The sequence below is a fragment of the Solanum pennellii genome, chromosome 4 (genome assembly GCF_001406875.1).
Source record: "Solanum pennellii chromosome 4, SPENNV200".
Classification (NCBI taxonomy): domain Eukaryota; kingdom Viridiplantae; phylum Streptophyta; class Magnoliopsida; order Solanales; family Solanaceae; genus Solanum; species Solanum pennellii.
Genome location: NC_028640.1, coordinates 72,670,040 through 72,695,096, shown reverse-complemented (window position 1 = coordinate 72,695,096; position 25,057 = coordinate 72,670,040). Strand labels below are relative to the sequence as shown.

General features: G+C 34.4%; 2 protein-coding genes and 2 pseudogenes across 2 annotated transcripts; all 4 read right to left on the bottom strand.

Annotated features, from left to right (window-relative positions):
- Positions 1-155: 155 nt before the first annotated feature.
- On the bottom strand, positions 156-8,658 carry LOC107017034. Its single transcript, XM_027916623.1, has 12 exons — positions 7,131-8,658; positions 6,792-7,036; positions 6,309-6,519; positions 5,971-6,208; positions 5,740-5,890; positions 5,350-5,649; positions 1,982-3,302; positions 1,609-1,850; positions 1,265-1,475; positions 923-1,160; positions 689-839; positions 156-604 (listed from the first exon to the last, which is right to left on the bottom strand). The coding sequence occupies exons 1-12, from the start codon at positions 8,413-8,415 to the stop codon at positions 302-304; spliced, it is 4,896 nt and encodes a 1,631-aa protein (XP_027772424.1). The 5' UTR covers positions 8,416-8,658; the 3' UTR covers positions 156-301.
- A 1,698-nt stretch (positions 8,659-10,356) lies between these two features.
- LOC107017496 lies at positions 10,357-13,626 on the bottom strand (annotated as a pseudogene).
- Positions 13,627-16,028: 2,402 nt separating this feature from the next.
- On the bottom strand, positions 16,029-24,535 carry LOC107017500 (annotated as a pseudogene).
- Positions 17,558-19,709, bottom strand: LOC107017495 (G-type lectin S-receptor-like serine/threonine-protein kinase At4g27290). Its single transcript, XM_027916450.1, has 3 exons — positions 18,375-19,709; positions 18,006-18,244; positions 17,558-17,873 (listed from the first exon to the last, which is right to left on the bottom strand). The coding sequence occupies exons 1-3, from the start codon at positions 19,681-19,683 to the stop codon at positions 17,649-17,651; spliced, it is 1,773 nt and encodes a 590-aa protein (XP_027772251.1). The 5' UTR covers positions 19,684-19,709; the 3' UTR covers positions 17,558-17,648.
- Positions 24,536-25,057: the final 522 nt, after the last annotated feature.

Here is a 25,057-nt window from a genome sequence, read left to right as displayed (position 1 = left end):
TTAGGGTAAAGGACATCTTAAATTCAGATGACAACTTTGTATCATTTTTAAAATATACTTCTAACTAAAATGTGGAAACTAACAATGGAAATAGTTGAAGTTTTTATCCATAATTAGATAACATCTAACAACAAAAACAACAACAATATACCCACTGATAGTAGAAAAGATCTTTAGGTAGAAAAACTCAAATTGCTGTTTAATTTAGATACTGTTATATTAGTCAAGAATCAAAGTTCTTTGCTATTTCTAAATTACTATTCATGTGCACACAAGTCAATCTAGTTTTCTTGTTTACACTCTACCGAGGATCTAACAATGTGATTGTGACTTCATTTCTTGAACTTCTTGTCTGTGATCCTGATTTTGCTTTATCAAATATGTTTCGTTCTGTGAAAAATCCCGGCTCTTTTGCTTTTGGAAGTAGACTCTCACTAGCCAACATATGAACCACAGAAGACATGTTTGGTCTATCATCTGGATGTTGTTGCACGCATAATAAACCCACGTGAATTAACCTCAAAACTTGAGATATATGCAAAGAATCGGCTAGTTGCTCATCAATTAGTTCCAAGGACATATCTTCTTTGTAAAGATTCCATGCCTATTTGAGTTTAGATTTTATGAATCACGACAAATTCTATTATTGTAAAAAAAAGAATGACTGAGAAGGTTATACAGTGCTTACGTGACCGAGAAGGTTAAGGTTGTGATCTTGATGGACAAATCCTCTATTCCTCTTGCAACTCACAATCTCTAACAACAAGACGCCAAAACTAAACACATCTGATTTTACTGAGAAGATCCCATCTACTGCATATTCCGGGGACATGTACCCACTGTGCCAACAAAACAACACCAAGAGAATTAAAGAAGAAAAATGTCATATGAGAGTACATTGTATGATATCAGAGATCCTTACTGTGTCCCAACCACATTACGTGTTTTTGCTCCCATCTCATTTCCTGCAACACTTCTAGCCATGCCAAAGTCTGATATTTTAGGATTCATATCTGAATCTAGCAAAACATTGCTTGCTTTGAGGTCTCTATGGATAATTCGTAGTCGAGAATCTTGATGAAGATATAATAAGCCGCGAGCAATTCCATTTATGATGTTGAAACGCTCTGGCCAATCAAGTAATTTGCTCTTTGTTTTATCTACAAATTAAAATAAGCTTTCCTGTTAGCAGTTCTTTAATGTTTTGGCTAATAGATCAAAGTATTACTCATTTTAGCTTGTGTAGTAGGTTAGAAATCCATACCAAATATGTAGGAATCTAGGCTGTTGTTAGGCATGTACTCATAGATCAACATCTTTTCTTCCCCGTGGATGCAGCAGCCTAGAAGTCTCACAAGATTTCGATGCTGAAGCTTGGCGATGTAGATAACTTCATTCTTGTATTCATCAAGCCCTTGCATGGAAGTCCTTGACAGTCTCTTCACAGCAATTTCTTGTCCCTCTTCCAGCACTCCCTAGAAATTGAAAATGTATAATAGCAGACATAGATTTTTCACAGACGAGAATATTACAGAATGAAAATTTATCTGTAACATTCTTATCTTGAGCATAAGCTAGTTACTTTACCAACAAATTTGCATTGTGTACCTTGTAAACAGGTCCAAATCCACCCTCTCCAATCTTGTTGTTGAGCGAAAAGTTATCTGTGGCTCTTGTTATGGTTGACAATTGGAACAGTGGCAGCTCAAAATCTTCTTTGTTTTGCAGTTTCTTCTTCTTTTTCCGTTTGTACAACAACAAAATCAGGCTAAGCAGAATCATTGCCAGCAACAATGAGAAACTCAATGTGAGTATCTTTGCTTTCTTTCTTTTTGAACCTGCCTCAGATTCTACAATCAACTTCTTAAGTCAGCTACTGCAAATCGACATAGGCCGCTAACTTTGCATGATACTATCTCTATGTGTTGTAAAAACTAAGTTTAAGAAACACATCAGGGAAATTACTTAAACAAGCTCTTACCTTGCTCTGAAGAATCCATCCTGATGTAAATGTCTTGTCCTCTTTCAGACAGCTTTCTGATGTCAATCAATTCCCCAAACCATAGTAAGCAACCTTTGTCTCCGTTGCTTATATCTAGACTTGAATAAGCTGTGCATGAGCAGTTCCTGAAGCATACCTGCCTACAGTCTTCCAGTGACATTGTTTTATTGTAATGAGAGTGCTTAGTATTCGGCAACTTGATTCCAGAATATTTTATGAACACATGTTCCTTGTTGCAGTCTAGAGGTGTCTTCCGAACGCACCCGTCTAACCAGTCTCCCCTTTCCCATTGTTGTGGATATTTAGCTACAAACTTTTCCAGACATCCACAAACTGGAGTATTATCTATGTCACAGCTCCCATAGCCACCACATAAGCTATGTGTATCACAATTATCCGCTGGTAAATTGTAGTAAATATGCCATCTCTTTGTCCGATCCACCCACGTCAAACGTTGTATATAACCGCTGCTAGTCAGGACTAGTCTTGTTATAGTCGAACTGTTTATGAGTGTATAGCGATAGTAAACCTCCTCCTCATTGAAACTAAATTGGAAATGGCAGCAGTCTAGTAAAGGTATGGGTGACCCACTCCATCGTAAACCATTCCATGGTCCTAAACGAGCCGATACACTTGTGCCACGTATGGTGAGTAACTGTGGATATCCAGTAGGATCAATGTTACGAGTGAACTCACCTGGAGCTGGATCATTATCTTCCTTCCATGCTGAAAGGTAAACCTCATGTCCAGTCCTAAAATTCTTGCCTAGCTTCATATCAGGCAAGTGCGTATCCGTTGGAAAATTGAAACTCTGCCAGAGAAAATCTTCTGGATTGTCATCATTTGCATCCTTTACAACAAGATTACCAGAATTTAAAAGCAGTGCAACTGGATTTTGGACTGATCTTGAGGTGTTCGTGGACCATATAGTTTCATTCTTGTCGTTAAGAAGAGCAAGTATTCCCGGCTGGGTGACCTTCAAAATAACTGAAGATGTATTGGTGAGTGGTTTCTCTCTGTTTGCAACCCATACAACTGTTTGGACATGAGAAAGAATTTGTTTGTACCATATCCCAATATATCGATTTGAGGAACCGCTGGGACTGAAGAATCCCAGTTCAAAGGTTCCACTGGATGAAACAATAGTTTCACCATCTATGATAGATTGATTTGTAGTGATTAAGTCAGTTGTAGTAGAAAAGCTATTGTGTATAGACGAGCAGAAAGCCAACAGAAAAAGTAGGAAGAACCAGAAACTAGTTTCCATAGATGATGCCCTGAGGTGTAAGTAAGCCTTTGATCACCTATTGTGCATTTCTAGAATTTGTATCGTTTGGGACACGGCACCATATTTTTTCTTTTTGAATAGTCGTTAACAATGACGGTTGTAGACAGTCTGTTGAAATTTGTAAGGCTCTTAATGTCTCTTTGACAAATTTTACATCCAATATTTGAATAGAGACACTCCATTCCCATTTTGAGAAATCTTGTGTATACAAAAAACTAGCTAGCTTTACCCAAGTCTTTGGTCGCCTATTGATTGACTATGGTTTTGTCTATAGAGCCAAATTTCACTTAACGTGATGTTGCACTGTTGAAATTCTGTAGCACGTTTTTGAATATTTATCGTTATTCACACTTCACAGGCTCTGGGAGGAGAAAAAAAATGCAAATTTTCATTTTTTAAAAACAGCATCTGGAGAACGGCAACATTTAATTGAAAAAAATGGACCATTTAGGAAGAAAACAAGATAGAAATTTCATGATTGTGATGTTAGCTTGATAAGTCATTTTCTGCCTAATTAATTAGTATCAGAAAGCTATGTCCATTCCAAAAAGACGTGACTTTTGAGGAGAATACAAGCGAGTGAGCGCCATACGGGCCCAAAGTCTTGGAGCCTGTTTGGTTCAGCTTAAAAGCTGATCAAATTGACTTAAAAGCTGGTTTTTAACTTATTTAGCTGTTTGGCAATACTCAAAATATCTTATTTTAAGTTAAAAAAAACTTATTTTAAGCCAAAAGTTAAAAGCTGGGATAGGGGTGTTTTTTTTTTTTAGCTTATAAGCTGTTTTAAGTTACCACATTTTTATCTTTTTGCTCTTAATATTTTTATACAATCTCCAAATTATCCACATAATCCTAACATCTCTTTCTTCCATTTTTCCCTTTTCATTCTTTTTGAAACAAATTAAAAATAAAATTGAAACATTCTTTTTAAAACGGAGAGAATATTTATTATTTTTGGATCAAATTATTAATGTTTATATTTTTGGACTATAAAAGTTGAGGGACAGTGAGAACATTTATTACTGTTGCTTTTTTTCCTTTCATTTGGCTCTTCTTCTTGTTACACGGACGAAGCTTAAAGCCAGAAATTAATGGCGCTTTACTTTGAGACTTTCAAGCTCCTACACCGACGTCTCCCTTTCCAGACTCCATCTCCGGCAGTCGCCTCTCCGATGTAACGCTAGGGCTCCATATTTTGGTATACTTCTTTGCTGCTACTTTAATGATTTTGATATTTGGGGAAAATTGTTGGTGGAGTGATTCTACATTACCTGTGAACTCGTTTGAGTTAATTTGCATTCACCTATAGATTGAACTTTATTTAAGAAGAAATGAATCTGATTTCATTGTTTTTAAACTACTTTCTGGCTTTTCTTATTTGTTGTTTAGGAATAACAAGTAATGATTAGTATATCAGAATGTTTCTTTCTGATTGATTCCATTTTCATAAAATAAAATTGCATAACTCGAGAGGGTAGTGTAGTTCTCGCTCTACTGAATCAAAAGACTGGTTTTCGCTTTTGGAACATATAAGTTCGATACAAATAACAAAGAATAGAAATTAGAGAGCAGGTCTTTTTGCTAAGTGGAAAATGTCCAGATCATTTGAGGTATCATTGACATAGAATAGTCAGTAGTCTCATTCATTTTAGCAGAGATAGTGAAAAGTCTTTTGGTCTCACGTTAGCTGGGTTTTGAATGGTCAACAATAGTTTATTAAAGTATTCTTTATCAAAAATGGACTTTGTTCAGAATTTTATATGGTTTTCCAAGAGGTATAATGCAAAATGACAATTTGTGTGACGTAAAAGAATGATCAAACTACTTTTTGGGGTGAATGCAGGTTATTGACATCAAAATGAGTTGCACTAATTCAGATGAAAAAAAAGGTCTAAACACTGCAAAGTGAAAAGAGAAAAAAAAGCATCAGAAATTTTATGAATGGGTCAATGGAGCAAGACATGACAAGGCGAGCTAAAATGCAGTGGATTAAGGTTAGCCCCTCCGTTTATCTTAAATGTCTTTTTGCTTGTTTACTATTTTATATTGTCACACTCTACCGAGGATGTAACAATGTGATTGTCACATCATTTTTTGAACTTCCTGTCTGCGATCCTGATTTCTCTTCATCAACTACGTCTCGTTCTATGAAAAATCCTGGTTCTTTTGCTTTTGGAAGTAGACTCTCATTAGCCAACATCTGAACCACAGAAAACATGTTTGGTCTATCATCTGGATGTTGTTGCACACATAATAAACCCACTTGGATTGACCTCAAAACTTGTGAAATATTGCAAGAATCAGCCAGCTGCTCATCAACTAGTTCCAAGGACCTATCTTCTTTGTAAAGCTTCCATGCCTGTTTGAGTTTCGATCTTATGAATCATGACAGCCATTACTGTAAAGAAAGAATGAGTTGTGTGTGTAATAAAGGTTATACAGTGCTTACATGACCGAGAAGGTTAAGGTTGTGATCTTGATGGACAAATCCTCTATTTCTCTTGCAACTCACAATCTCTAACAACAAGACGCCAAAGCTAAATACATCTGATTTTACCGAGAAGATCCCATCTACTGCATATTCTGGGGACATGTAACCACTGTGCCAACAAAATAACACCATGAGAATTAAAGCAAGATGTCATATGAGAGTATATTGTATAATATTAGAGATTCTTACTATGTCCCAACTACATTATGTGTTTTTGCTCCCATCTCATCTCCTGTAACACTTTTGGCCATGCCAAAGTCTGATATCTTTGGATTCATTTCTATATCTAGCAAAACATTGCTTGCTTTAAGGTCTCTGTGAATAATTCGTAGTCGAGAATCTTGATGGAGATATAATAAGCCACGAGCAATTCCATTGATGATGTGAAAACGCTTTGGCCAATCAAGTAATTTTTTCTTTGTTTGATCTACAAGGTAAGTTTTCTAGTTAGCAGTTTCTTTCAAGTTGTGACTAATAGATCAAAGTATTATTCATTTTATCTTGTATAGTAGGTTAGAAATCCAAACCAAATATGTAGGAATCCAGGCTTCTATTAGGCATGTATTCATAGATCAACATCTTTTCTTCCCCTTGGATGCAGTAGCCCAGAAGTCTCACAAGATTTCGATGCTGAAGCTTGGCAATATAGATAACTTCATTCTTGTATTCATCAAGTCCTTGCATGGAAGTTCTTGACAGTCTCTTCACGGCAATTTCTTGCCCCTCTTCCAGCAATCCCTAGAAATGGCAAATGTGTTAGAGTCACATGGTGGGATGAGGAGAATTTGGACTCCTTATGTGATCTTGGGCAATTCTCCCCTCATAAGCTAGCATTTGAGTTGAGTTAAGCCCAAGGTTCATTTCATTACATGGTCTTAGAGTCAAGCCCATCCCAATTTATGGTTTACTTTTTAGGTTGAGTTATGCAATGTCCATTCTTTACAAATGTATAATAGCAGAACAGAGATTTTACAAAGATGAGAACCTTGCAGCAAATTTGCACTATGTACCTTGTAAACAGGTCCAAATCCACCTTCTCCAATTCTGTTGTTGAGCGAAAAGTTATTTGTGGCTCTTGTTAATGTCGAAAATTGGAACATTTGCAGCTCAAAATCTTCTTTGAGTTGCAGTTTCTTCTTCTTTTTCCCTTTGTACAACAAAAAAATCAGGCTAAGCAGAATCATTGCCATCAACAATGAGAAACTCATGAGTATGAGTATCATTGTCTTATTTCTTTTTGAACCTGCGTTAGATTCTGCAATCAATTTCTTAAATCAGCCATGGCAAACCGAGATAGGCCACTAAGTGTAAGAAACACATCATGGGAAATTTCCTAAACAAGTTATTACCTCGCTCTGAAGAATCCATCTTGATGTAAATGTCTTGCCCTCTTTCAGACAGCTTTCGGATGTCAATCAATTTCCCAAACCAAAGCAAGCAACCTTTGTCTCCGTTGCTTATATCTAGACTTGAATAAGCTGTGCAAGAGCAGTTCCTGGAGCATACTTGCCTACACCCTTTGAGTGTAATGGTTTTATTATACTGAGAGTACTTGGTATTTGGCAGTTTGATTCCAGAATATTTTATGAATACATGTTCAGTTTTGCAATTTAAGGGTGTCCTGCGGACACACCCTTCTGACCAATCTCCCTTTTCCCATTGTTGTGGATATTTAGCTACAAACTTTTCCAAACACCCACAAACCGGTGTATCATCTATGTCACAGCTTCCATAGGCACCACATAGGCTATTTGTATCACAATAATCCGCTGGCAAATTGTAGTAAATATGCCATCTCTTTGTCCAATCCACCCACTTTAAATGTTGTATATAACCATTGCTAGTCAGGACTAGTCTTGTTAAGTCCAAGCTGTTAATTTGTGTAAACCTGTAGTAAACCTCCTGCTCATTGAAAATAAATTGAAAAAGACAGCATTCTAGTAGTGGTATAGGTGATCCACTCCATCGTAAACCATTCCATGGTCCTATACGAGCTGTTACACTTGTGCCACTTTTGATGAGGGCTTGTGGATATCCAGTAGGATCAATGTGATGCATGAATTCACCTGCAGCTGGATCATTATCGTTCTTCCATGCTGAAAGGTAAACCTCATGGCCAGTCTTAAAATTCTTGCCAAGCTTCATTTCAGGCAAGTGCGTATCAGTTGGGAAATGGAAGCTCTGCCAGAGGAAATTTTCTGGATTGTCATCATTTGCATCTTTGACAACAAGATTACCAGAATCTAAAAGCATTGCAACAGGATTTTGAACTGATCTTGAGGTGTTTGTGGACCATATCATTTCATTTTTGCCATTGAGAAGAGCAAGTATTCCCCGCTTGTTAACCTTCAACACGACTAACGATGTATTGGTGAGTGGTTTCTCTCTGTTTGCAACCCATACAACTGTTTGCATATGAGGAAGAATTTGCTTGTACCATATCCCAATGTATCGCTTTGTGGAATTATTGGGGCTGAAAAATCCCAGCTCAAAGGTTCCACCAGATGAAACAACAGTTTCACCATCTGCAATTGACTGATTTGTCGTGATTACATTTGTTGTAGTGGAAATGATCTTGGGTATGCAATAGTAGAAAGACAGTAGGAAAATTAGTAGGAAGAAAATAGTTCCCATTTACTATGCCTTGATGTCTAAGTTTAAGTTGTGTGGCCTATATATCTCCCACAATAGTTAGAGTTTAGACTTCAGATTTTGTTTCACAATCAAGAATTAAATTGTGTTAATTTCTACAACATGACAATTGACATGCCTTTGGGACACGGCATTTACTAGTATTGTTTATTTTTACTAGTCATTATCGACGTGAGATAATTTGTCGAGTAAATATCTCAAAACGTTATTCAGCATTCACCATCAATCTCTACAATCAATGTTGCTGTCACTGCAGAAGGGAGAATTCAACTACTACTACTTTGACATCTAAGTTTCTTGGCTGATTTCATGCAAAATACGGTATGATTATGGATGGACATTTGGTGGTCTTACCTAGGTTCAATTTTTTTACCAGCAATTTTTCAAATTCTAATTCTTTGACATTTTAGTAACTATAGTCCAGTTTTCTCTTGCTTCTTTTTTTTCTTTAGTTTTCAAAGAGTTCACCTCAAATTTTGTATTAAAATTGATATGTCTATATTATTCGAAGGAAGAGAAGGATATTGCCGTGTGAGTTAGGAAAAGATAGTTCTTAACTTTTATGTGATAATAAACTACATGAAATAGACTTCCTTCAATTTGTATTTGTAAGTGAAGTGATATAAATGGAGGACCACACGTCCAACCTCACTCTTTAAATTCATATTTGGAAGTCATTAAAATTGGTAGACTCGTATTATACGTTGGAACGTGAATCTTGTATTGGAAGAGAAGATATTATTATAATTGATATTATTGTAATATAGTATGAATAATCTTAGTTTATGATTTAGAAAGGTTAATGTATTAATCTCACATGCATTTCATTAAAATATTGAAAAATACTAATTGAGACCAAGCAGTAGAAGTTTTAATTTCAAAAAAGTATTTAACTCTTGTACAGTCAGTTTTAATTGTACTACTGAAAATTAGGATTGATTGGGAACCTAATTTTGATTAAGTTCTTTAACATAAAGTTGTAATTGTACAAACGTTTGCTCTAAATAAAGAAGTTGATAGCATTTGATGTGTTTTTCTGTATGTTTTCTTCTTTTTTTTCCTCCCAAATAATTTAATACTTAGTTTAGTTTAACTATATATAGGGACCAGTGACGATTATTTTAGCATTAAGGATACAAACTTTGACAACATTTTATTAAATGAGCATCAAACAATAATCTCGTTTCTTCGCGATGACCGGATAGGAGAAAAATAACATGACAAAATAAATAATAAATTTTTTATCACTAATATCTTCTTTTTTTCTTTTTTCTTTTATAGGATTATCAATTTTTTCACATAACGACTTATTCAAATTATGTCAAAAATAAACAATTCATTGAAAAATCATTCTTTTACTTCATAAAATGACATATCATCACCCATTCATCATTTTGCCGGTACATTTAATGCCACATCGTTATAGCTTATATTCTAAAAGTATAAATGATTGACGATATATATTTAGAATTAAATGAAACTAAAATTCTTGTCAGGTGTGGCACATGAAAATTCTCCAAGACAAATAAAAGGTTAAAATTATCACTTAACTTCTTACCAAATCTTAGATTACTCTAAAAAAATCAAGAGTATTCTCTCAATTTAAAGCTCCGTTAAGAATCAATAGTAAAAAACTAAAAACAATCCTTTTTACTAAAAGTAAAGTAATATGAGTTAAAAATTTTCTTTCTTAGAATTCACATATTTCTATCTCTGTTTAGAGTGGTATTAACCTTTAAGGACTTGTCTGTGTCATGAACATTGCTTCGTTTTGGCAGATTTAGTGAATGTGAAACTACAGTTTGGCCTCATGTTAGGTTGGGCTTTGAATGGGGAGTATTTGGTCATTGAAATTAGTTTCTTCTTCATTGTTGTTATATTTGTAACTTATCTCAAGTATATATATTCAAAGAACAACACAAATAGATGAAAAGATCCAATCATTAAGTAGATAATATCTTCAAGTAGAAAAAATCAACTTGATGTTTATTTTAAGTATTACTACTTTATTTCACAATAGCCATAGTTCTAAGTTTAAATAATTATTTTGTCACACCTACCTAACGAGGATCTAATAATGTGATTGTGACTTCATTTTTTGAACTTCTTGTCTGCGATCCGGATTTTCCTTCGTCATATACATTTCGTTCTGTGAAAAATCCTGGTTCTTTTGCTTTTGGCAGTAGACTCTCATTAGCCAACATCTGAACCACAGAAAACATGCTTGGTCTATCATTCGGATGTTGTTGCACGCATAGTAAACCCACTTGAATGGACCTTAAAATTTGAGAAGTTTTGCACGAGTCAGCTAGCTGCTCATCAGCTAGTTCCAACGACCTATCCTCTTTGTAAAGCTTCCATGCCTGTTTGAGTTTTGTCTTATGAATCATGACAAACTCTATTTTTCTAAAGAAAAGAATGACTTGTGTGTGTAATACAGGTTAAACAGTGCTTACGTGACCGAGAAGGTTAAGGTTGTGGTCTTGATGGGAAAATCCTCTATTTTTCTTGCCACTCACAATCTCTAACACCAATACGCCAAAGCTAAACACATCTGATTTTACTGAAAACATCCCATCTACTGCATATTCAGGGGACATGTAACCACTGTGCAAATAAAACAACACCATAAGAATTAAAGAAGCAAGATGTCATATGAGAGTACAGTGTATGATATTAGAGATTCGTACTGTGTCCCAACAACTTTGCCTGTTTTTGCTCCCATCTCATTTCCCATAACACTTCGAGCCATGCCAAAGTCCGATATCTTTGGATTCATTTCCATGTCTAACAAAACATTGCTTGCTTTAAGTCTCTATGGATAATCCGTAGTCTAGAATCTTGATGTAGATACAATAAGCCACGAGCAATTCCGTTGATGATGTGGAAACGCTTTGGCCAATCAAGCAATTTATTCTTTGTTTGTTCTGCAAAATAAGCTTTTTTGTGAGCAGATTTTTTCATGTTATGATCAATAGATCTAATTATTACTCATTTTAGCTTCTGTAATAGGTTAGAAATCCAAACCAAATATGTACGAATCTAGGCTGTTGTTAGGCATGTATTCATAGATCAACATCTTTTCTTCCCCTTGGATGCAGCAACCCAGAAGTCTCACAAGATTTCTATGTTGAAGTTTGGCAATATAGATAACTTCATTTGTGTATTCATCAAGTCCTTGCATGGAAGTCCTTGACCGTCTCTTCACGGCAATTTCTTGTCCTTCTTCCAGCACTCCCTAGAAATGGCAAATGTATAATAGCAGAACATAGATTTTACAAAGACGAGAATATTGTAGAATGAAAATCATCTCTAGTACTCTGATCTTGAGCGTTAATTTCTTTCAACAAATTTGCAGTGTATACCTTGTATACGGGTCCAAATCCACCCTCTCCAATCTTGTTGTTGACCGAAAAGTTATTTGTGGCTCTTGTTATTGTCGACAATGGGATCAGTGGCAGCTCAAAATCTTCTCTGAGTTTCAGTTTCTTCTTTTTCCGTTTGTAGAACAACAAAATCAGGATTAGCAGAATGGTTGCCACCAACAGTGAGAAGCTCACTGCGAGTATCTTTGCCTTCTTTCTGTTTGAACCTGCCTTAGATTCTATATTTTGTAAGTCAGCCACTGCAAATCAAGATACGCCTCTAACTTTGATCAATACCATCTCCATGTGTTGAAAAACTAAGTTGAGAAACAGTTCATGAGAAATTTCTTAAACAAGTTCTTACCTTGCTCTGAAGAATCCATCTTGATGAAAATGTCTTGTCCAGTTTCCGACAGCTTTCTGATGTCAACCAATTCCTCAAACCATAATAAGCAACCTTTGTTTCCATTACTTTTATTTAGACTTGGATAAGCTGTGCAGGAGCAGTTCGTGGAGCATACTTGCATACACCCTTCAAGTGTCATGGTTTTATTGTACTGAGAGTGCTTAGTATCTGGCAACTTTACTCCAGGATATTTTATAAATACATGTTTCCTGTTGCAATCTAAGGGTGTCCTCCGAACACACCCTTTTGTCCAATCTCCCTTTCCCCATTGTTGTGGATATTTAGGTACAAACTTCTCCAAACATCCACAAACAGGGGAACTATCTACACCACAACTCCCATAGGCACCACAAAGGCTATGTGTATCACAATAATCCGCTGGTAAATTGTAGTAAATATGCCATCTCTTTGTCCATTCCACCCACTTCAAATGTTGTATATAACCATTGCTAGTCAGGACTAGTCTTGCTAAGTCCGAGCTGTTAATGAGTGAAAAGCTATAGTAAACCTCATCGTCATTGAAAATAAATTTATAAAAGCAGCATTCTAGTAGTGGTATGGGTGCTCCACTCCATTTTAAACCATTCCATGGTCCTATACGAGCGGTTACATTTGTACCACTCTTGGTTAGGGCTTGTGGATATCCAGAAGGATCAATGTTACGAGTGAATTCCCCTGGAGCTGGATCATTATCGTTCTTCCATGATGAAAGGTAAACCTCATGGCCAGTTTTGAAATTCTTGCCAAGCTTCATATCAGGCAAGTGCGTATCGGTTGGAAAATGGAAGCTCTGCCACAGGGAATTTTCTGGATTGTTATCAGTTTCTTCTTTTACAACAAGATTACCAGAATCTAAAAGCAGTGCTACTGGATTTTGGACTGATCTTGAGGTGTTTGTGGACCATATAGTTTCTTTCTCTTCATTGAGAAGAGCAAGTATTCCTGGCCTGCTGACCTTCAAAACAACTGAAGATGTATTGTTGAGCGGGTTTTCTCTATTGGCAACCCATACAACTGTTTGGACATGAGGAAGAATTTGCTTGTACCATATCCCAATATATCGATTTGAGGAACCGCTGGGGCTGAAAAATCCCAGCTCAAAGGTTCCACCGGATGAAACAATAGTTTCACCATCTATGATGAATTGATTTGTAGTTATTAAGTCTGTTGTTGTTGTAGAAAAACTATTGTGTATAGAAGAGCAGAATGCCAACAGAAAAAGTAGGAAGAAACTAGCTTCCATAGATTATGCTGTGGTTTAATTTGTGGAAAGTGGCATACATAATTCTGAAATTTGTATTTACTTCATATCTTTTTGGACACGGCACCATGTTAATTTCTAGTTGAATAGTCGTTAACAATGACGGCTATAGACAGTCCTTTGAAGTGTAATACTCTTTGACAAAGTTTACATCCAATATTTGATGAGTGGAGAAATTTTGTTACCATATCCCATCACCACCTCACACTTCTGGATGATACTAATTGACTAGTCTAGCCTTGGATTTTGGTTCCAAAGTTTGCCATACCTTAACTTAAAGCATCTAATGGACGATAGCGGAGTCATGATTTTTAGTTTATGAGTTGAGTCAACTAAAAAGGTACTGAAGTCGTAAAATAGGAGGAATCAGGAGATGCTGAGATTAAAGAACTGCATTTCTCTCTCTCTCAAAGAGCTTGTAACATTATATATGCGTCAATTTATACATCACTTTTATATTATATAGTTCTCAACCAATGCAATTAATACACAATTGCAGAATACTCCTTTCATTTCAAATTAATTGAATTGTTAGGGGGTATTTCACTCTTTTAAGAAAAGAAAATTAAAACATAAATTAGGTCTAACTTTTCATTTATATTGTTATTAATTATTATCAAATTAATGATTAAAATAACTAAACATAATCAATAACTACTGAAGGTTTATATTGGAAGAACATTCTAAAAGTAATCATGAAAATTGAATAATTAAGTTAATTTAAAAAAAGAAAAACGCTTTAATGATTCAATTAATTTGAAATGGAGTATGTTATTTTTGTTGAACTTATCTATATATGATTAAATTAATGAGGATTACGATGAGATTATTTTATTTTTAATTCGAAATTTCTGATTGGGTCTTAAATATGACAAAAATTCAATTAAAAAGAGCTTTTCTCTTCAATGAATTTACACGATATAAAATTACAAGATTGAATTAAGCAGAATCCCATTACAAATAACAATTTAAACTTTATTAATGATATATTAAAACTTTTAATCTAACAACTTTTACTTTGTATATTATCTCAAAGTACTTAGATAATATGGAGAAGTATTAATAAAAAATTCTCTTGATTTGACGTGCATTGACATTTTGATTTTACACTTTGGCATGTATATAATTTAAATTTTTAAAAACATTTTATTAATCATAGTCCAGTTCTTTTTGTTTTTTACTTCAGTTTTCAGAGATTTCACCTCAAAATTTAGGAGTATGTGTCCGTGTAAAAATATATACATCAGTGGATACAAGATATTTAAATTATTAGTGGGTTGTTTGGTAGTAAGGAGTCACTTCATGATTGATTATTTTGGAATAAATTATTTTGAGATAAGTTATGTAGGTATGTATATAAATAATTTATTTTATTTGTGTAATTTATGATTTTAAATGATGAAATAAATAATTGGGAATAATTGTATAGAATGACAAATTAATAATATAAAATAAATATAATAGTTTTACTTTGATTTATTTGTATTCCATAGCAAACTGTTTGTCAGTCCTTCTCTCTCTCATATTCTCGCGCGCCACTCTCCCTCTCTTGCTCGCTTTCTTCGCTCGTCTCTCTCGCTTTATACAATAAAATTGTATAAATTGTGTTTCTAATTGTATAAAGCGAGAGAAACTTGTATATACACATGCAAATACATATATCTCCGTCTGATACACTTATAATTATACAATAAAAGTACTTCCCTGCCCAAGTCTCTTTTGTTTTTCTCTCTTTCTCGTTTTATACAAATTCAAATTGTATATACTTTCTCTCTGTCCCGTTTTATACAATTCGATTCAATTGTATATTCCCTACCCAAGTCTCTTTTGTCTTTCTCTCTTTCTCATTTTATACAAATTCAAATTTTATATAATCGTCCTGTACACTCATAATTATACATTCATTTTATATACTTAGTTTTATACACTTTGTTTTACACAATTCTCTGTCCAAGTATCTTTCTCTTTCTCGTTTTATATACTTTGTTTTATACAATTCGCTTCAATCGTATATGTTAGCGAATTATACATATATATATATATATATATATATATATATTTGCTATGGAGCGCAATTATTTAAATGTTGCTATAACATACAAATATAAATTTTATGTTTGAAAAGTTACCCTAAATAATTTAATGACTATTTAATACCTCCAATTAAATAAAAAATAAAATAATTTCACATTTTGTTTCAAAACTATTAGTATATTTTATAGCTCAGATCAAAATAATCTACATGAAAATGTACAAGTGGACGTCCTTCAATTTGTTAGTAATGTTTCAATCAAATATTAAACAATCAACTCCGTGTTCCTTAAACTAGGGAAATGGTGGGAAACTACTTTTAACCATAAATACGAAGAATATTTCATCAAATCCAATTAGTGCAATATAGAAAGTTACACTAAACACTAAAAAAGTACTAATAATAGCAATAATTGTTAGGATCGAATCCACACACTTAATGAATATAGAACACAAGAATTTTAGAGAGAAAAAGATGAGAGATCTAAAGAAAAAAAAGAGAAAAATCAATATTTTATGGTAACTTCCCGAATAAACTTTCACGACGATAGAGTATATATATTAATAAATCAAAATATTTTTGATTACAGAGAATAAATAGTACAGCCTAACAATAATCACCTGCACAAAATAAAAATTGCATAGTAAATATGTGAGTTTTCCATATTTTCCCTTTTAATGTTACAACAAAATTGTTTGTTCTTAGATCCCATAAAGTATATTTTTCAGGCTAATCTTCCGGATTTCTCCCTTCCCAGAATCCATCTCCGGCAGCCGCCTCCCCCTTACAAGAAGCTCCACTTTTGGTATATTTCTTTGCTGTTACATTGATGATTTTGATATTTGGGGAAAATTGGTGTTACCTGCGTAATCATTTGAGTTAGTTTTGCATTCACTTATAGAATTGTTCAAAATATATTGCTTAGTTATAGCAGATTTAGTGAATATGATACGACAATTTGGTGTCGTGTTAGGTGGGTTTTGAATGGGGAGAATTGGTTATTGACAATCAGTTTCTTCGTCTTTGTTGTTATATAAGAAACATATATTCGAAGAACAATAGAAATAGATAAAAAGATCCAATGCATAAGTAGATAATATCATCAAGTAGAAAAATTCAACCTGATGTTTATTTTAAGTTCTAACATATTTTTCCTATTCATGTACATACAAGTTTCAGAAGTTATTTTGTCACACCTACCGAGGATCTAACATAGTGATTGTGAATTCATTGTTTGAACTTCTTGTCTGCGACACTGATTTTGCTTCATCGAATATGTTTCGTTCTGTGAAAAATCCTGGTTCTTTTGCTTTTGGAAGTAGACTCTCATTAGCCAACATATGAACCACAGAAGACATGCTTGGTCTATCATCTGGATGTTGTTGCACGCATAATAAACCCACTTGAATTGACCTTAAAACTTGAGAAATATTGCAAGAATCAGCTAACTGCTCATCAGCTAGTTCCAAGGACCTATCATCTTTGTAAAGCTTCCATGCCTGTTTGTGTTTAGATCATATGGATCATGACAAATTCTATTTTTGTAAAGAAAAAAATGAGTATTCTGTGTAATTTAGGTTAAACAATGCTTACATGACCGAGAAGGTTAAGGTTGTGATCTTGATGGATAAATCCTCTATTTTTCTTGCCACTCACAATCTCTAACACCAATACACCAAAGCTAAACACATCCGATTTTACAGAGAAGATCCCATCTACTGCATATTCAGGGGACATGTAACCACTGTGCCAATAAAACAACAGTATAAGAATTAAAGAAGAAAAGATATCATATGAGAGTACAATGTATGATATTAGGGATTCTTACTGTGTCCCAACCACATTGCGTGTTTTTGCTCCCATCTCATTTCCCATAACACTTCTGGCCATGCCAAAATCTGATATCTTTGGATTCATTGCTGTATCTAGCAAAACATTGCTTGCTTTAAGGTCTCTATGAATAATCCGTAGTCGAGAATCTTGATGGAGATACAATAAGCCACGAGCAATTCCGTTGATGATGTGGAAACGCTTTGGCCAATCAAGTAATTTGTTCTTTGTTGGGTCTGCAAATAAGCTTTCTTGTGAGCAGATTTTTTCATGTTATAACTACTAGATCAAATTATTACTCATTTTAGCTTTTGTAATAGGTTAAGAATCCAAACCAAATATGTATGAATCTAGGCTGTTGTTAGGCATGTATTCATAGATCAACATCTTTTCTTCCCCTTGGATGCAGCAACCCAGAAGTCTCACAAGATTTCTATGCTGAAGCTTGGCAATATAGATAACTTCGTTCTTGTATTCATCAATTCCTTGCATAGAAGTCCTCGACAGTCTCTTCACGGCAATTTCTTCTCCCTCTTCCAGTACTCCCTAGAAATGACAAAGGTATAAAAGCAGAACATAGATTTTACAAAGACTAGAATATTGCAGAATAAAATCATTTCTAGCTCTCTGATCTTGAGCATAAACTAGTTACCGCTCCAACAAATTTGCACTGTATACCTTGTAAACAGGTCCAAATCCACCTTCTCCAATCTTGTTGTTGACCGAAAAGTTATTTGTGGCTCTTGTTATTGTAGACAATGGGAACAGTGGCAGCTCAAAATCTTCTCTGAGTTTCAGTTTCTTCTTTTTCCGTTTGTACCACACTAAAATCAGGATTAGCAGAATTGTTGCCATCAACAATGAGAAACTCACTGCGAGTATAGTTGCCTTCTTTCTTTTCGAACCTGCCTCAGATTCTACAATTAATTTTTTAAGTCAGCCACCGCAAATCGAGACAGGTCACTAACTTTGCATTTTACCATCTCTATGTGTTGAAAAAAACAGTTAAGAAACACTTTATGGGAAATTTCTTGAACAAGTTCTTACCTTCCTCTAAAGAATCCATCTTGATGAAAATATCTTGTCCTCTTTCTGACAGCTTTCTGATGTCAACCAATTCCCCAAACCATAATAAGCAACCTTTGTCTCCATTACTTATATCTAGACTTGAATAGGCAGTGCAGGAGCAGTCCGTGGAGCATACTTGCCTACACCCTTCAAGTGTCATGGTTTTATTGTACTGAGAGTGCTTAGTATCTGGCAACTTGATTCCAGAATATTTTATAAATACATGTTCCCTGTTGCAATCTAAGGGTATCCTCCGAACACACCCTGTTGTCCAATCTCCCTTTTCCCATTGTTGTGGATATTTAGGTACAAACTTCTCCAAACATCCACAAATAGGTTGAGTATCTATGTCACAGCTCCCATGCTCACCACACAAACTATATGTATCACAATTATCCGCAGGTAACTTGTAGTGGGTACGCCATTTCTTTGTTTGCTCCACCCACATGAAGCGTTGTATATCACCATTGCTAGTGATGACTATTCTGGATAAAACTGAGCTGTAATTAGTGAGAGAAAAAATATAGGAAGCCTCCTCCTCATTGAAAATAAATTGAAATGCGTAAAGTCTGCTTTGTGTTAGTAGTGGTATGGGTGCCCCACTCCATCGTAAACCATTCCATGGTCCTATACGATTTAATACATCTGTGCCACTTTTGCTGAGAACCTGTGGATATCCAGTAGGATCAATATTACGAGTGAATTCTCCTGGAGCTGGATCGTTATCGCTCTTCCATGCTGAAAGGTAAACCTCATGGCCAGTTTTAAAATTCTTGCCAAGCTTCATATCAGGCAAGTGCGTATCAGTCGGAAAATTGAAGCTCTGCCAGAGGAAATCTGCTGGATTGTTATCATTTGCATCTTTTACAACAAGATTACCAGAATCTAAGAGCACTGCAACTGGATTCTGGACTGATCTTGAGGTGTTAGTAAACCATATAGTTTCATTCTTATCGTTGAAAAGAGCAAGTATTCCGGGCTTGGTTACCTTCAGTTGTACTGAAGATGTATTGGTGAGTGGTTTTTCTCTGTTTGCTACCCATACAACTGTTTGGATATGAGGAAGTATTTGCTTGTACCATATACCAATATATCGATTTGAGGAACCGCTGGGGTTGAAGAATCCCAGCTCAAAGGTTCCACCGGATGAAACAATAGTTTCACCATCTATGATGAATTGATTTGTACTGATTAAATCTGTTGTTGTAGTAGAAATAATATTGTGTATACAAGAACAGAAAAGCATCAGAAAAAGCATGAAGAAATTAGCTTCCATAGATGATGCCATGCCTTTTACTTTCTGGATAGTGGCAAATATCTTTCTGAAATTTGTATTTACTTCATATTTTTTCCTGTTTTAATAATAGTTAAACAACGGCGGCTGTACACAAGAATTGGAAGTTTGTAAGGTTCTTAATGTCTCTTTGACTAAATTTACCTCCATTATTTGACTAGACTACCTCCGTTCCCATATCAGAAGGCTATGCTCAGCCCATAAGCACCTGACTTTTCTTGATGATACTATTTGTGTAGTCTAGTATCCTGGATTTTGGTTCCAAAGTTTCTTTTCATTTTACTTGGCGCTTATTGATAGATACATCTTTTACGAAAGTTTACCTAAAGGTGTATATTACTAAATTACCCATGTTAGTTGATGCTTCCGATTTCCAAACTTTATATTTGACTACTACTATAATTAAATTAATTTGATTTCAAGAATTAAATAAGTAGAATTGAAACAATAATGTTTGAGAATGGAGATAAATAAAATAACTATTTTAAAATAGAGACCAAGTAATATGAAGCGGAGAAAGTGCTATCTTAATAAAGCTTTCCACGAAAGAAAATGATCAGTTATTGTTAAAAATGCACTTCTTTCTTCCTTTTTTTTAACGTTTAATTAATATTGTGAAAGACTTTGGAACATCTGAAATTAGGAAATATTTTGGTCCAAAGTTAGTTGCAGAAAGTCTTTCCTTGCGGCAACTTGTCAACACATGAACCAACCATCTTGTGACAAATATCAGAAGCCAAATTTATTGGTCATGTTCTTTAATATATGTGTCAAATTTATTTATTATTTCACTATTTAAAAATAATTTTATTTATGTCTTTGATGAAGTGATATTTTCATCGTAACCTAATAAGTTTAATTAATTATCTTTTTAGGGAGGTGAATTGCAGAGGATAACAATAATATATTTTTAGGAATAATGATTTTTTTATTATTTAAAAGTCAAGATATTAAAGTTGATTTCCGTCTTATTATAATTTTCATATCATATATTATTTATACTTGTAAATTCATCTTAGAAATTTTATTTTGTATGAGTTTTCTTAATCATGTTTCCAATTATTTTAAATTATTGATGTATTTTTATAATTTTATACTATTATATTATTTTTATTTAATATAAATTAAAAATTTTAAAAATTCTCTATGCCTCGAGACTTACGCCTCTTCAATGCTAAGTCAAATGTCATACCTCATGCATGTGCCTTTAAAATACCGAATAAAATAATTTATTACGCTATGTATCACTGAAAAAATTACATAACCTTTCATAACTATTAATCACTTAAAAAACTTGATATGCTATTTGTTTCAACATGTTTAAAAACATAGAAACAATTTTTTGTACGGTTAGGAGTAGTTGTTGATTATGAAAATAGTTATTCATATATTAAACTAAAAATTAGAACAGTTAATATTATGTAAGCTATTTTTTTTAAATAAAATAACACATCAAATATAGTGTTTGATTATTATTTTACAATCTCACATAAATAAAATGTGTATTACTTACAATTTATACATCAACAAATATATTATTTTATATATTTTATATTTCTCAACGGATGCAATTAATAATATATTTGATCAATCAAGATTATAACGAAATGAATTAAGATTAACTCATTTCGTTTTAACAGATTTGATGAAGGCGCTATTTGGCCTCATGTTATGTTGGGTTTTGAATGTGGAGCATTTTGTTCTTCTGTTGTTGTTCTTGTTGTTATATAAGTGAAAGTTATATTTAAAGAACAATACAAATACATATATCCTTCTTATTCAAATTCATGTGTACGCAAGTCTAAATTGTTATTTTGTGACACACCTACCTACCGTGGATCTAACAATGTGATACTGAATTCATTTTTTGAACTTGTTGTCTGCGATTTTGATTTTGCTTCATCATACACATTCCGTTCTGTGAAAAATCCCGGTTCATTGGCTTTAGGAAGTAGACCCTCATTAGCCAACATATGAACCACAGAAGACATGCTTGGTCTATCATCAGGGTGTTGTTGCACGCATAATAAACCCACTTGGATTGACCTCAAACTTGAGAAATGTTCCAAGCATCACCTAATTGCTCAGCAGCTATTTCCATCGACCGATCCTCTTTGTAAAGCTTCCATGCCTGTTTCAGTTTTGATCTTATGAATCATGACAAATTTTATTTTTCTAAAGAAAAAAAAAAATGAGTTGGGTGTGTAAAACAGTGCTTACATGACCAAGAAGGTTAAGGTTATGATCCTGATGAACAAATCCTCTATTTTTCTTACCACTCACAATCTCTAACACCAATACGCCAAAGCTAAACACATCTGATTTTACCGAGAACTTCCCATCTACTGCATATTCAGGGGACATGTAACCACTGTGCCAATAAAACAACACCATGAGAATTCAAGAAGCAAGATGTCATATAAAGAGTACATTGTATGATAGTAGAGATTCTTACTATGTCCCAACCACATGGCGTGTTTTTGCTCCCATTTCATTTCCTGTAACACTTCTGGCCAAGCCAAAGTCTGATATCTTTGGATTCATCTCTATATCTAGCAAAACATTGCTTTCTTTAAGGTCTCTATGGATAATCCGTAGTCTAGAGTCTTGATGGAGATACAATAAGCCACGAGCAATTCCGTTGATGATGTGGAAAATCTTTGGCCAATCAAGTAATTTGTTCTTTGTTTGGTCTGCAAAATAAGCTTTCTTGTGAGCAGATTTTTTCATATTATCACTAAGAGATCAAATTATTACTCATTATAGCTGGTGTAATAGGTTAGAAATCCAAACCAAATATGTACGAATCTAGGCTGTTGTTAGGCATGTATTCATAGATCAACATCTTTTCTTCTCCTTGGATGCAGCAACCCAGAAGTCTCACAAGATTTCTATGCTGAAGCTTGGCAATATAGTTAACTTCGTTCTTGTATTCATCAATTCCTTGCATGGAAGTACTTGATAGTCTCTTCACGGCAATTTCTTGTCCATCTTCCAACACTCCCTGGAAATGGCAAATGCATAATAGCAGAACATTTATCATCTCTATCACTCTGATCTGGAGCATAAACTAGTTACTGTGTCAACAAATTTGCACTGTATACCTTGTAAACAGGTCCAAATCCACCCTCTCCAATCTTGTTGTTGACCGAAAAGTTATTTGTGGCTCTTGTTATTGTCAACAATGGGAACTGTGGTAGCTCATAATCTTCTCTGAGTTTCAGTTTTTTATTTTTCCGTTTGTACCACAACAAAATCAGGATTAGCAGAATCATTGCCATCAACACTGAGAAAATCACTGCCAGTATCTTTGCCTTCTTTGTTTTTGAACCTGCCTCAGACTCTACGATTAATTTTTTAAGTCAGCCACAGCAAACCAAGACAGGCCACTAACTTTGCATAATACCATCTCCCATGTGTTGAAAACAACTTAAGTTAAGAAACAGTTCATGGGATTCTTTAATAAGTTCTTACCTTGCTCTGAAGAATCCATCTTGATGAAAATGTCTTGTCCGCCTTCCGATATCTTTCTAATGTCAACCAAATCCCCAAACCATAATAAGCAACCTTTGTCTCCATTACTTATATCTAAACTTGAATAAGCTGTGCAGGAGCATTTCGTGGAGCATACTTGCCTACACCCTTCGAATGTCATGGTTTTATCATACTGAGAGTATCTTGTAATTGATTCCAGGATATTTTATAAATATGTGTTCCCTGTTGCAATCTAAGGGTGTCCTCCGAACACACCCTTTAGTCCAATCTCCCTTTTCCCATTGTTGTGGATATTTAGGTACAAACTTCTCCAAACATCCACAAACAGGGGAACTATCTACACCACAACTCCCATAGGCACCACAAAGGCTATGTGTATCACAATAATCCGCTGGTAAATTGTAGTAAATATGCCATCTCTTTGTCCATTCCACCCACTTCAAATGTTGTATATAACCATCGCTAGTCAGGACTAGTCTTGCTAAGTCCAAGCTGTTAATGAGTGAAAAGCTATAGTAAACCTCATCGTCATTGAAAATAAATTTATAAAAGCAGCATTCTAGTAGTGGTATGGGTGCTCCACTCCATCGCAAACTATTCCATGGTCCTATACGAGCCGTTACATTTGTAGCACTCTTGGTTAGGGCTTGTGGATATCCAGTAGGATCAATGTTACGAGTGAATTCCCCTGGAGCTGGATCATTATCGTTCTTCCATGATGAAAGGTAAACCTCATGGCCAGTTTTGAAATTCTTGCCAAGCTTCATATGAGGCAAGTGCGTATCGGTTGGAAAATGGAAGCTCTGCCACAGGGAATTTTCTGGATTGTTATCATTTGCTTCTTTTACAACAAGATTACCAGAATCTAAAAGCAGTGCAACTGGATTTTGGACTGATCTTGAGGTGTTAGTGGACCATATAGTTTCATTCTCTTCATTGAGAAGAGCAAGTATTCCTGGCCTGCTGACCTTCAAAACAACTGAAGATGTATTGTTGAGCGGGTTTTCTCTATTGGCAACCCATACAACTGTTTGGACATGAGGAAGAATTTGCTTGTACCATATCCCAATATATCGATTTGAGGAACCGCTGGGGCTGAAAAATCCCAGCTCAAAGGTTCCACCGGATGAAACAGTAGTTTCACCATCTATGATGAATTGATTTGTACTGATTAAATCTGTTGTTGTTGTAGAAATAATATTGTGTATACAAGAACAGAAAACCAGCAGAAAAAGTGGGAAGAAACTAATAGCTTCCATAGATGATGCCATGATTTTTAATTCTGGAAAGTGGCAAATACATTTCTGAATTTTTTTTGTATAAAAATAAATCTTGTTTTATTCTGTTTGAATAGTGTTAGCAATGGCGGCTGCAGACAAATATTAGAAGTTTGTAAGGTTTTTAACATCTCTTTGACTAAGTTTCCACCTTATATTTGAATAGCGCAACTCCGTTCCCATTTCACAAGGCCATAGTCTCTTGGATTTTGGTTTCCAAAATTTTCCATACCACACCTTAAAGCAGCTAATGGAAATTTGAAGTCCGAATTTTTATTTCATGGGTTTTGGGTCGTCATTATTTTTTTCAATTATACGTTTAAATAAATTTATAATATTATTTGATTTGACATATCTATAGAAAATTATAGGTGTATTTTATTAAACTAATTTTATTAATGATGTTGTTAAACTATATTTGACTATTAGTATTTTATTTAGTTATTTAATTTAACTTAAAAGATCATTTAACTTTTTTGCGAGACTAGTCACTTGAAAAACTTGAGACGACGCTGTTTGTTGAAACACGTTGAAAAAAACATAGGAACTTTTTATACTGCTAAAGGTAGCTAGGAAGGCAGTTATTTATATATTAA

Coding starts and splice junctions, on each gene's coding strand:
- LOC107017495 (XM_027916450.1), bottom strand. CDS start 19,683: ATGGCATCATCTATGGAAGCTAATTTCTTCATGCTTTTTCTGATGCTT. Junction 18,245..18,374: donor GATGGATTCTTTAGAGGAAG/GTAAGAACTTGT, acceptor AATTAATTGTAG/AATCTGAGGCAGGTTCGAAA. Junction 17,874..18,005: donor GATTTGGACCTGTTTACAAG/GTATACAGTGCA, acceptor TGTCATTTCTAG/GGAGTACTGGAAGAGGGAGA.
- LOC107017034 (XM_027916623.1), bottom strand. CDS start 8,415: ATGGGAACTATTTTCTTCCTACTAATTTTCCTACTGTCTTTCTACTAT. Junction 7,037..7,130: donor GATGGATTCTTCAGAGCGAG/GTAATAACTTGT, acceptor AATTGATTGCAG/AATCTAACGCAGGTTCAAAA. Junction 6,209..6,308: donor CCTGGATTCCTACATATTTG/GTTTGGATTTCT, acceptor CTTACCTTGTAG/ATCAAACAAAGAAAAAATTA.